The following is a 13,982-nucleotide window of genomic DNA, read 5'->3' as shown; positions in this document are numbered from 1 at the left end:
TTCATCTATCTTTCTCTTCTGCTGTCCTTTCTGGCTTTATTCCTCAGCATTTCTTCCAGTGTGGGACATGTCAGGCTCCCCAGAGAAGAGCACCATCTAAAGGTGTGCAGAACATAAGCTGTGCAGCCGGACGTGGCAGTCCTGGTTCCAAGCTTACACTGAACCAGGCACCTGCTACCACAGACAGAGACTCCTTTTTCCTCAGCGTTCCAGCCAGAGTTCTTCTTGTCACTCTCATGGCCTCTGCTTGTGTCACTCAGCTCCTCCTGACCAGTCACTGTGGCCATGGAGATACCAGTGCTCTCAGTGCCTCAGCTTGGGTCAGAGGCCCATTCGCAGAGTTGGGCATGGCCCCAATCCCACAGCTGTCAGTGGTGGTCCTAGATGCTAAGCAGACCACAACAGATGTCCAGTGTAACATATAAACAGCTGAGCACAGTTCAGGCCCATCACAGGAGATGAACAAAGACTGACTCTTCTTCCTACTCACGCTTTCCTACAATCTGTTTTACCGATCTTTTTTCTTGACATTTCAAAGATTTGCAAAACAATTGGTCTTGTTTCTTAAATAGCCTTGCAGAGGCCACTTATAGAATGTTGAAGTTGGAATTTTAGAAGTATCTTATTTACACTTTGTAATCAGAGATGCTGAATATCCTTTTCCAATATCTGTCAATATGACATTGGTAAAAATGACATTCATTTTTATCCCAAAGGACTTGCTTTGTGTATGAGATTTTGGGAAGGGCGCTCCTTAAGCTTGCTTAATTTTATGTAAGGAATTTCTACAATTTTTACTCACGTTTAATTAAGTTAAACATTGGGCATCTTCCACAGGCAAGGCCCTGTGCTAAACCAAGTCATACATTCTGGACATTAATTTCTCAAGAGTTTGAGGTATGATTATCTCCAGTTTGCATAACTTGCCCAAGATCATACAGCTAGAACGTGTCAGAACCCTCATTAGCTCTCAGGTTTATAAAACTCCATGTCCTGTGCTTTTTCCACTACAGAAAACTTTTTTTTTTTTTTTTTTAATATTTGGACTTTCAAATTCACAGATTTCCATTTCTTGCATTTCTGGATTAGTAAGTCATTTTCTGCTTTGAAAACTATTTGTTTTACCTCTGGGTTTTCATAAAAAAGAAAAGGAGCCAAGAAATTAAAAAGTGAAAGGAAAGAGAAATTTGTTGGGTATTTCCATTAAACAACACAGGCCAAAGAGGGAAGGGATATGGGAACATATGTATATGTATAACTGATTCACTTTGTTATAAAGCAGAAACTAACACACCATTGTAAAGCAATTATACTCCAATAAAGATGTTAAAACAAACAAAAAAAACACAGGCCATTTTTTGTTCTTAAACATTCCTGTGAGATAATGAAAGCAGCTGGTGTAAGACTTGAAACGGAAACTGCATACAGAGCTTTCTTGCTGGTACAAGGATAAAAACATAGTGGTCGAGAGAAGGAAATGCAGCCTTGCCAGGGAAAACTATGACTCATGGTTCAGACAATTGCCTCCTAAAACCTGAAGAGAAAATAGTCTCTGTAGAGTCTGGCGAGGGAGCAGATGGGAATTTCCTACTAATCTCCAGAGAGCAAGGGAGAGAAAGTTCTTTTATGAAAGGGTGGGGATGGAAGGGAGACAAACTTCTTGAGGGAAGAGAGCAGCCCCTTCTGCAGAAGGTCCTCATAGGCATTTGGAGCAAAGCCAGGAGCCAGAGCCACTTGGCCATAGAGCTCCTCGTGCTCTCTTTAAACCACAAGATCAGTGCTATGTTTTTGGATAAAAATAACAGTTTGGCAGGTAGTAGATGATTACAGGTAGTTGAGAGTATGGTGTCGGGTTCCAAATATGTCTCTGTACTTACCAACTGTGGACTTGGGCAAGTTACTTAAGCTTACTGAGCCTTGGTTTTCTTATGTGTAGAAAGAATACAGTAATACTTTCCTCCTAGGGAGGAATCCTCTCAGAAGGATTAAATAAGATGGTATATATTTATAACACATTTAGCAGAGTCCCTTGCAGAATGTATATCCTTAAGAAATGTAGCTATTATTGTTGTGTTTGCATTATGCTATTATAACAGATGTTTGCATCTTAAAGAGACAACTTAAATATAGTTACCTTGATGATTCCTCAAAAATTAAATATGGAATTACCATTGATACAGCAATTCCACTTCTGGTTAAACTCATGTCTTTATGTAAATTACCCCCATGCCACTTTGCTCTTGAGGTCTAAAAGGTAACTAATGCAACAAATTCAGGTTACCATGCTCAATTAGAGATTTAGAAAAAAATACAAATACCTGGGAGTCAAACGGGTATTTGTACACCCAAGTTCAAAGCAGTACTAATCAAAATAACCAAAAGGTGGAAGCAACTCAGGTGTCCATCAATGGAGGAATAGATAAACAAAATGTGGTATATACATACAATGGAATATTGTTCATCCATAAAAAGGAAGGAAATTTTGACACATGCTACAACATGGCTGAAACTTGAAGACAGTATACTAAGTGAAATAAGTCAGTCACAAATGAATAAATACTGTATGAGTCCACTTATATGAGGTACCTAGAGTAGTCAAATTCATAGAGACAGAAAATAGAATGGTGAAAAAAAAAGAAAGTAGAATGGTGATTACCAGGGGTAGGGGTAGGGGGAAATGGGGAACTAGTGTTTAATGGGTACAGAGTTTCAGTTGGAGAATATAACAAAGCTCTGGAGTTGAATGGTGGTGATGGTCGCACAACTATGTGAATGTACTTACTGCTACAAAAATGTACAGTTAGAAATGGTTAAAATGGTAAATTTTATACTATTTATAAAGTGCTCTAGGCTTTTTTTCAGAGTTTTAGCATGAGAGGATATTGACCAACTTCTTGGGCAACCTTTTAAAATATGAAAGACTATTGCAGTGTGACATAAAAGCCTCTTACAATCTAACTGCTGACAACGTTGAACTTAGACTATAAGATAATTTTTCCTTTCTGAGGGCCTATTAATTTAATCTTATCTTGGACTCTTATTAAGAGATCTTAAGCCATCAAACAAAGTATGCTGATTCTGACAAAGGGACACACGATGCGTTGGCTCCATTCTACTTTGTATTTGTTTTCTTATATATTTTTAAGAACTTTAATGAAGCGTAACTGACATCCAATAAACTGCATATTTAAAGTGAACACTTTGATTGGTTTTGACATATATGTACACTCCTGAAACCATCGACAACAACACAGAGAACGTATCCATGTCCCCCCAAAAGTTTCCTCATGTCCCTTTGTAGCAAAAGTTTCCTCATGTCCCTTTGTAGTTTCTCCCTCCATCTCGTTCCTCACTCCCACCACCCCCATCCTCAGGTAACCATTGATCTGCTTTCTGTCATTATAAACTAGTTTTACCTTCTAGAATTTTGTATGAATGGGACAATACAGAATGTACTCCTTTTTTTGGTCTGTCTTATTATACTCAGCATAATTTCGAGATTTATCCATGCCATTGTGTTTATCAAGGATTCACCCTTTTTAATTGCTAAATAGTATTCATTATCTGGATATACTACAATCATTTTATAATCATTCATTTGTGATGGGCATTTGAGTTGTTTCTAATTTGGGGATATTACAAGTAAAGCTCCTACAAACATTCATATACAAGTCTATGCATAGAAACATGCTTTCCTTTCTCTCTGGTAAATAACCGAGTGGAATGGCTGGGTCGTATGGTAGGTGTATGTTTACCTTTTTTAGAAACTGCAGAATGATTTTCCAAAGAGACTGTACAGTGTTTTATTTCCACCAGCAGTGTATGAGAGTTCCAGTTGCCCTACATCGTTACCAATTATTGATAGGGTCAGTCTTTAGCCATTCTGGTAAGTATGCAGTGGTGTCTCATTGTGGCTTTAATTTGCATTTCCTTAATGCCTAATGATGTTGATCATCTTTTCCTGTGCTATTAGTCATCTGTGTATCTTCTTTGGTGAAATGTAGTCAAGTCTTTTACTGGGTTGTTTTACCATTTTTGAGTTTTGAGAGTTCTTTATGCACAGATGTTAAGTCCTTTATCATATATGTGAACTACAAATATATTCTCCCAGTCTGTAACAGGTCTTTAATTTTCTTAAGAAGGTCTTTTGAAGGGAACTCCATTTTTTTCTTATTCCTAGGCTAATTGTTGGGGGATATAATTTAAATAATGCATTTTGAGTTTCCTAAGAACACCCTACACAGAGAATTATAAAGTAAAGCAAAAATTTTGAAACAGAATGCCAACTGAGGCCAAATTTGCTGATTTGGTGATAATTATTTGATGGGAACAAGTGTTTGGAGTACTATCCATCAAGTCAATTAACAAATTAAGTGATTAACGTGGTCCTGCTAAATTAAGAGTACACTTCTGTGCTGGCAATTCTAGTCCTATCTCAGAGTTTGATTGTTTTAAACTAACTATTCTAAGAGATTTTAGACAATTAAACTCATATTTATAAAGCAACAATTAACATTGAGAAAAAAAAGGATACATTCATAAAACAATTTCTTTTTCAGGCTCAGTAAGCACCGGTACGACAGATTTAGAGAAAATGTTTGCAATTAGCAAGACCTGGTTCTGGATGCCCTTCACCTTCCGACTCCACTACCAGCTGTTGACTCTCTGTCTCATAACTAGACTAGTCGACACAGAAGTCCGTATCAGTGAGGGCCTTGCCTTCTCTGCTGGACAGACCTCAAGTGTGTCACATACAGAACTGGACCAGGATGGCTGCTGGACATTCCTCAGGAAGGGTAGTGGCTATGGTAGGTCCTCATGTAATCAAATGGGCTCCTGTGTAATTAAAAACCATTTCACATTCATTATCTGATCTAAACCACACACATACACACAAGCACACACAAAAAAACCTATGAAGAAGGCTTGCATGTTTCCATGTACTGATTTACTATTCATCTATCTCTTTGGTACAGTATTCATTCAAATATATCACCCACTTTTATTGGGTTATTTTCTTATTGTTGAGTTTTGAGAGTATTTTTTAATATATTCTAGACACAAGTCCTTTATCAAATATGTGATTTGTAAATAGTTTCTCCCAGACTGTGGCATGTTCTTTTCATTTTCTTCAGAGCATTTTATAAACAAGGTCCTGCATCAGATATATCTCAGGGCCTAAAAGTGCCTAATGACACCCAAAATTCCTAAATACCAGCTTTGTTAAGTGCGAAAAATACCATACAAATGTACACTGATATTACCCTGTATCTACATGTCCATATGGTTAGGCAATATTTACGTAATATTTATGTTAACCAAGATGTTCACCAGGCCCTTCGAACGGCTTAAGAGTAGATAAAACTGCTCCACCCCCTAATCCATGTCCTCTCCACGATTTCCTTGGGAGGTAGATGGGTGGAGGTGGGAAGTGGCTCTGTTGTCATGGCTCTGCCTGCTGTCCCCACTGATTTGGTTCACGTATGGACATCTAGCCAACGTCTGCTTGTTTCCCCATACCATTTCAACCCTGGACACTCTATGATTTCTACAAACACGGGGACTTTGTGTGGGTAGCCACCTCTACTGAAGGTTTGAAGAAGATGGAGGACAGGATTTCATCACATCAGTGCACATAATTTCAAGTTGCCTGTGAGACATCCTTGTTCTTAAAAGTCCTTTGTTTGCCCTCATCAGAAATTTTTCACTGCTGCCTTATTCCAGGGAGCATCAGAACTCCAACACCATCGGCTGTGTTTCTCTCTCTTTCCTCCTTAAAAACAGACACCCAAAAACATGCTATTGATGTTGTGCTGTCTTTTGTGTTGCCACGTCCACAACCTCAAGATCTCACCTTGTATCTCAAGGGGCCCATTCGATATTCTCCTAAACAAGTGCTTTTCTAGGGAGGTATTCTGGTGCCAGCTAAAATAATCACTTCACTCCTCATATGTAGCTATCTATGAAGATATGTTGCCTTATATGTGGCATAGTTGTTTAACATATGCAAATACTCAAACATGAGGTTTTAGGTTAACCTCCGGCATTCTTATTAGAATTAATATTAATTGTCATTTATCCTCTACTATGATGAACATACTTTTGATATTCTGGATGGACCAGAATGCTCAGCAGTGGCACAGTTATTCACAATTCTGCAGAAGAAGCCTCTCCTCTGTCCTCTAGTCCCCTGGACACACACAGAGAAGGCCTTTCTAGGGCTGCCCCAGCCTCTCACTTTCTCGGCCAATTTAGCTGTTCGGTCCGGGTGAACTTCTTTTTTAATTTTTTAATTTTTTACTTTTTATTTTTTTAAAAATCTTTATTGGAGTATAATTGCTTTACAATGGTGTGTTAGTGTCTGCTGTATAACAAAGTGAATCAGCTATACATATACATATATCCCCATATCCCTTCCCTCTTGCGTCTCCCTCCCACCCTCCCTATCCCACCCCTCTACGTGGTCACAAAGCACTGAGCCGATCTCCCTGTGCAATGCAGCTGCTTCCCACTAGCTATTTTACATTTGGTAGTGTATATATGTCAATGCTACTCTCTCACTTCGTCCCAGCTTACCCTTCCCCCTCCCAGTGTCCTCAAGTCCATTCTCTATGTCTGTGTCTTTATTCCTGTCCTGCCCCTAGGTTCATTAGAATATTTTTTTTTTAGATTCCATATATATGTGTTAGCTTACAGTATTTGTTTGTCTCCTTCTGACTTACTTCACTCTGTATGACAGACTCTAGGTCCATTCACCTCACTACAAATAACTCAATTTCGTTTCTTTTTATGGCTGAGTAATATTCCATTGTATATATGTGCCACATCTTCTTTATCCATTCATCTGTCGATGGACACTTAGGTTGCTTCCATGTCCTGGCTATTGTAAATAGAGCTGCAATGAACATTGTGGTGCATGACTCTTTGAATTATGGTGTTCTCAGGGTATATGCCCAGTAGGGGGATTGCTGGGTCGTATGGTAGTTCTATTTTTAGCTTTTTAAAGTAACCTCTATACTGTTCTCCATAGTGGCTGTATCAATTTACATTCCCACCAACAGTGCAAGAGGGTTCCCTTTTCTCCACACCCTCTCCAGCATTTATTGTGTGTAGATTTTTTGATGATGGCCATTCTGACTGGTGTGAGGTGATACCTCATTGTGGTTTTGATTTGCATTTCTCTAATGATTAGTGGTGTTGAGCATCCTTTCATGTGTTTGTTGGCAATCTGTATATCTTTGGAGAAATGTCTATTTAGGTCTTCTCCCATTTTTGGATTGGGTTGTTTGTTTTTTTGATATTGAGCTGCATGAGCTGCTTGTATATTTTGAGGTTAATCCTTTGTCAATTGCTTCATTTGCAAATATTTTCTCCCATTCTGAGGGTTGTCTTTTGGTCTTGTTTATGGTTTCCTTTGCTATGCAAAAGCTTTTAAGTTTCATTAGGTCCCATTTGTTTATTTTTGTTTTTATTTCCCTTTCTCTAGGAGGTGGGTCAAAAGGATCTTGCTGTGATTTATGTCATAGAGTGTTCTGCCTATGTTTTTTCCTCTAAGAGTTTTGTAGTGTCTGGCCTCACACTTAGGTCTTTACTTCACTTTGAGTTTATTTTTGTGTATGGTGTTAGGGAGTGTTCTAATTTCATTCTTTTACATGTAGCTGTCCAGTTTTCCCAGCACCACTTATTGAAGAGGGTATCTTTTCTCCATTGTATATTCTTGCCTCCTTTATCAAAGATAAGGTGGGTTTATCTATGAGTTTTCTATCCTATTGATAAGATAGAAAACCCCAATATATCCATTGATCTATATTTCTGTTTTTGTGTCAGTACTGTACTGTCTTGATTACTGTAACTTTGTAGTATAGTCTGAAGTCAGGGAGCCTGATTCCTCCAGCTCCATTTTTCTTCCTCAAGATTGCTTTGGTTATTTGGGGTCTTTTGTGTTTCCATACAAATTGTGAAATTTTCTGTTCTAGTTCTGTGAAAAACGCCATTGGTAGTTTGATAGGGATTGCACTGAATCTGTAAATTGCTTTGAGTAGTATAGTCATTTTCACAATGGAGACCGGGCAAACTTCTTTAGCATCCTCTTGGCTGCTCTAGGCATGCCTTTCACTCTGCATTTTGATGTACGGATCTTGTTTTTGACTCCTAGGCAAAAGGAAGCACGGCTGTGGAAGGGCTTTTGGCAGAACTGGGGTGTGGAGTCTCAGACTGTGGGGAGTTGTGGGGAGAGGGAAAGTTATCATTTTACGGGACCTTGCCTGGCTTGGGAGGACAGCAACAGCCGCAGACCCACCAGGATGGCACTTCTCTGTCCCACAGCTGGTGTTTTACCCAACTTGACTCACAAGGGGGAGCCCCGAGCTCATTGTCTGCACGATAGTGTCTGCTCTGAAACTTTTGACTAACATTTCTTCTCAAAGCTGAATCCCTTAAAGGGAACACAGACTTCTGTGCTGCTCTAGGAGAAAGCTCGTAGATACAAATAATGTTGTATATGATTCTTACCTTTGTAATTCTTTTTTTTTTTTTTTTTTTTTGCGGTACACGGGCCTCTCACTGTTGTTGCCTTTCCCGTTGTGGAGCACAGGCTCCGGACGCGCAGGCTCAGCGGCCATGGCTCACGGGCCCAGCCGCTCCGCGGCAGGTGGGATCTTCCCAGACCGGGGCACGAACCCGCGCCCCCTACATCGGCAGGCGGACTCTCAACCACTGCGCCACCAGGGAAGCCCTGTAATTCTTTTTTAACCTCCACTCACTAGCTATATGAGCGGGGGCAGTTACTAAACCCCTTGGAGACTTGGTTTTCTGTAAAAAGCAATAACAGTATTATGCCTATCTGAGGGATGCTTTTTTTTTCTTTTCGGTTCGCGGGCCTATTAACCATTGAGGCCTCTCCCGCTGCAGAGCACAGACTCCAGACGCTCACCCAGCCGCTCCGGGGCACGAACCCATGACCCCTGCATTGGCAGGTAGATTCCCAACCACTGCGCCACCAGGGGGGGTGCTTTCGAAGAGACTAAATCCAGTTACATAGGTAGGAGCTCAGCTCAGTGCCTGGATGGTAGCTGCTAATGACAGGAACAATCAAAAATTCAGATTCCCAAAGGGTTCACTACAAAGACAGAAACCCAGCCATGCTGGCCAGGTTCCAAAGAGCTCCTAGGGAAACTTTATTTCCTCAGGGTAAGCCCTGGAATAAGTGAGTGCCCCCTGTCTCCCACCCGAATTTCCCTTTCTCCCATGCTCCCTGGTTTTTCACTTGGCCTAAAACAACTTAATCTGCTGCACCTGTCTTGGATTTGACTTTAGAGGGTATGTAGCTTCAGAGATGCAGAGCAGCAGAAAAAACAGATAGTAGTCCTGAAATTCTGTATGAACAGGGAAGGGGGAACCAGGAGCAGACTCGCTTTTCTGAAAAAAAAATGGAGAAAACCTAGCCAGACAGCAGGGGTATCAGGCAGAGTTCTTTCTCCCTCTGGTGTCTGTACCCTGGAAGTCGACAGAGACCCCAGCTCTCCTAAGACACCCATACATCTTGGCTGTACCATGAAGAGTAAAATAAAGGGACTGCTACTTAACAGTGTCACAGAAGTGCCTGGGACTTCTCACTCTTAGGCTTGGCCAGAGGAGGGGGATGGGTACATAAATATTTTAAAATCCTGTGGGGCATGGGGAGGGAAGCAGAGCACCCCACAGATAATAGGGATGAGTTTAGGACAAACACAAGAGCTGAAATATTCCCCTGGTTACCCTGACAGCCAGTCAAATTCTAACTTTAGGGCCAAAGAGCCTGGGGCACAGTGTAGAAGCAGTAGGCACCCCTGCTCCTAGTTCCACAGTCACTTACCTGGCTCTCCCATTTTAATTCTGTAGAGGCTCAGGCCACATTTCTTCTCCTAAAATCCCATCCCCTTATCATCTTTTACCTTGTATATTCCACACGGCTTCCTTGTATTTCAAATTCCTTGAAGGTAGGGCCCGGAAATTCTACTATTCTGCAGGCTTATTTTAAAAAGAACGTCTCCTAGGTGATCTGCAATTTTTAATATGATGGTTACATAAATCAAATTGAAATGAAAACTGCCATGTTGACTTTTGTTTCATAAAAACTTTATTTCCCATGGTAAAATTTAAATAAATAAATAATATATAAATTAATTTTAAAAAAGCTTAAAGTCTTTAACTGTCCTTTCAAATCCAGTGCATTGCCTGTCAGTTCCTTAAAGAACCTCCCCTGGCTGAAGAGGAGGAGCATTGTCAGCATTGTCAGCATCATTGGCAGCATTGTCCGTTCCCATAGCCACAGGGGGGAGTTCTTCAATTATGGAGGTAATCTGTAAGGCGGTTAAGGAAGAAAAAGTTCCTGAGGATTTCCACTCGCACTACTGTCCAGGCACAGTTGCTGTACTCCTTGGACTTCAGGTACTGCATGATCTGCAAGTAGTATTTCTTCAGGTGAAGAATGGTCACTACACTGGTGAAGTTTTCCTTCTCCATTATTTCCTCCAGGATTGTCTCCAGACGATCCATCTGCCCATTGACTTCCACAAGGAGGTTCTCAGTGATGGTCTCAGTCCAGCCGGTGCTAGAGAAATTTCTTCTGAGAATACCAAAGATCTGCTGGAGCATCTCATAGGTGACCAATACGGTGTCTTCCTTCCGGAACTGCTGTGGTTGCTTAATCTCCTCAGGGACCTTGAAGTCCATCCTGTCCTCGAGGCAATGTTGAGGCATTCCAGGTAACCGCCGCAGGAGTTTCTGACATGCCAAATTGCTGCTCCTTTGTTGGAATTGAAGCAATCTGTAGCTCATGGAAAGAGCTGTGGTGGAGAAGCACAACAGGAGAGCAGTTTGGAGGATGCACCTGTGGGTCATGATGAAAACAGGAACAGCGTTATCTGGTCTACTACTAGATGCTGAAGCCAAGTCTTCAGGAGTTTGCAGTGTGAATGTCCTTTCTCCATGAGTGTGGTCTACTTATATAGCATGGCCCTCCACTCTTTCTGTCGGAGAGGAATTTCCCACTTTCAGTTCTCCCTTTCAGTTTTCCTATGTCATTTAACTTATTAGTTGTCTCTAAAATTCTTTTTCTTTAAGCTCCTTGTTATTTTCTTTTATCTATATTAGGGGGGAAAAGATATACAAACAGTGAGGATTTCTAATGTTTTGTAAAGTTTCAGTGAAATGCTAAAGAAAAAAATAAGCCAAATCATTTTGAACTTGACTAGTACAAGGTTCTTTAATTTGGAAAGGATAGTTTTCTTTTTCTTTTTGCATATTTTGAGATTTGGGAGGTAGTCTTTGTTTGTGAGAGAGTTTTCTTTTTCCTAACAACTAGATTTAATTCCCAATACACTATTACAAATCAATAAATACATGCAGTTTATTATTTTTAAAAAGACACCTATTTTTCTTCTAACTAAAATAGAATGATGTCAAATTAAGTTGATCTGAATTTTTTTTGTAGGGCCTTAACCATAAGCAACGAGACAACACATAACTTTTTCATCCTTAATTTATTGCTTTATCTGGTAATCTCAGCTATCCAGAATATAACTGAAAACTAGAAATTAAGTAATATCTCTAAGCAGGCAAAATGAATGTTACATGGGCCATGCATAAAAGTCCATGGTTCCTCTTTAGGGGGCCTTTGTGACCATTATTGAGGGCCAATGTATTTTTTGTACATACTTCTAACAATCTAAGTGTCTGATTTTCCATTTGCATGAAAATCTATACCTCATATTAAAAGAAGGTCCAGAAGGAAAATGGAGGAAAACAATCAAGTAATCAGGGGATTTTACTATTGAGACAAGTGGTTCTAGCTCAATATTTCTGAGACCGTTTTTGAATTCGAGTTTAGTAACTGATTTTGATAAGAGAGGACTCAGTAAAAAGAATCAAATTATGATTTTTTGTCCTGCTTATATAGACAGGTAGATGTAGAGTACATTTTTAAAGATTTCAAGACAAAAATAAGTTCTAATAATTATGATACTTAAAGTAATAACTTTCAGTTTTCAGGAAACCTTGCATTATCTTTCAGCCTGAATTTACTAAATCCACACTGTGGGCAGCTGTAGCATGAGCTGCTGCAGATTGTAATCCTCACTCTCATGGATCATACAGTTAAGCAGGGGACAGAACATTTATCAAAGAAATACACAAAACTAAAAATGCAATGGTAACAAATGTTACAGAGGAGGGGTAAGTGATATTGTGTGTACCTATGATATAAGGGGACCTATGATATAAGGACATAATGTAGTAGAAGAAATCAGAGAAGACTGCCCTGAGGTAATGACACTGGAGCTAAAATCAGAAGGAAGATCAGATGGGACTGCATATGCAAAGGCCCTGTGGTGGGAGGATGCATGGTAAGGTAAAGGACTAGACTGAAGACCACTGTGATTTTCAAGTCAGAGATGGTCAGAGAATGTTTGTACCTGGATTTTTCCCCATGATAATAAGATAGCTATGAGAACAAAAAAATAAACTCAAAATGGATTAAAGATCTAAATGTAAGGCCAGACACTATAAAACTCTTAGAGGAAAACATAGGCAGAACACTCTATGACCATAAATCACAGCAAGATCCTTTTTGACCCACCTCCTAGAGAAATGGAAATAAAAACAAAAATAAACAAATGGGACCTAATGAAACTTCAAAGCTTTTGCACAGCAAAGGAAACCATAAACAAGACCAAAAGACAACCCTCAGAATGGGAGAAAATATTTGCAAATGAAGCAACTGACAAAGGATTAATCTCCAAAATTTACAAGCAGCTCATGCAGCTCAATATCAAAAAAACCCAAACAACCCAATCCAAAAATGGGCAGAAGACCTAAATAAACATTTCTCCAAAGAAGATATACAGATTGTCAACAAACACATGAAAGAATATTCAACATCACTAATCATTAGAGAAATGCAAATCAAAACCACAATGAGGGGCTTCCCTGGTGGCGCAGTGGTTGAGAGTCCGCCTGCCGATGCAGGGGACACGGGTTCGTGCCCTGGTCCGGGAAGATCCCACCTGCCGCGGAGCGGCTGGGCCCGTGAGTCATGGCCGCTGAGCTTGCGCGTCCGGAGCCTGTGCTCCACAACGGGAGAGGCCACAACAGTGAGAAGCCCGCGTACTGCAAAAAAAAAAACAAACAAAAAAAACAACACAATGAGGTATCACCTCACACCAGTCAGAATGGCCATCATCAAAAAATCTACAAACAATAAATGCTGGACAGGGTGTGGAGAAAAGGGAACCCTCTTGCACTGTTGGTGGGAATGTAAATTGATACAGCCACTATGGAGAATAGTATGGAGGTTCCTTAAAACACTAAAAATAGAACTATCATACCACCCAGCAATCCCACTACTGGGCATATACCCTGAGAACACCATAATTCAAAAAGAGTCATGTACCACAATGTTCACTGCAGCACTGTTTACAATAGCCAGGACATGGAAGCAACCTTAGTGTCCATCAACAGATGGATGGATAAAGAGGATGTGGCACATATATACAATGGAATATTAGCCATAAAAATAAACAAAATTGAGTTATTTGTAGTGAGGTGGATGGACCTAGAGTCTGTCATAGAGTGAAGTAAGTCAGAAAGAGAAAAACAAATACCATATACTAACACATATATACATATATATGGAATCTAAAAAAAAAATGGTTCTGAAGAATCTAGCGGCAGGACAGGAATAAAGACGCAGATGTAGAGAATGGACTTGAGGACACTGAGAGGGGGAAGGGTAAGCTGGGACGAAGTGAGAGGGTGGCACGGACTTATATATACTACTAAATGTTAAATAGATTGCTAGTGGGAAGCAGCCGCATAGCACAGGGAGATCAGCTCAGTGCTTTGTGACCACCTAGTTGGGTGGGAGAGGGAGGGTGGGAGGGAGACGCAAGAGGGAGGAGATATGGGGATATATGTGTATGTAGAGCTGATTCACTTTGTTATAA

The 13,982-nt window shown here is 40.2% G+C and overlaps 1 protein-coding gene across 1 annotated transcript; it reads right to left on the bottom strand.

The window, feature by feature from the left end:
• Nucleotides 1–10,323: 10,323 nt before the first annotated feature.
• On the bottom strand, nt 10,324–10,884 carry IFNB1 (interferon beta 1; the record flags this gene model as incomplete). The annotated part of the gene is made up of 1 exon (XM_079926505.1): nt 10,324–10,884. Exon 1 carries the CDS (start codon nt 10,879–10,881, stop codon nt 10,324–10,326), a length of 558 nt encoding a protein of 185 aa, XP_079782631.1. The 5' UTR covers nt 10,882–10,884.
• Nucleotides 10,885–13,982: the final 3,098 nt, after the last annotated feature.

This window comes from Stenella coeruleoalba (assembly GCF_951394435.1).
Source record: "Stenella coeruleoalba genome assembly, chromosome: 7".
NCBI classification, from domain to species: Eukaryota; Metazoa; Chordata; class Mammalia; order Artiodactyla; family Delphinidae; genus Stenella; species Stenella coeruleoalba.
This window is presented reverse-complemented; position numbering and strand designations above follow the sequence as displayed.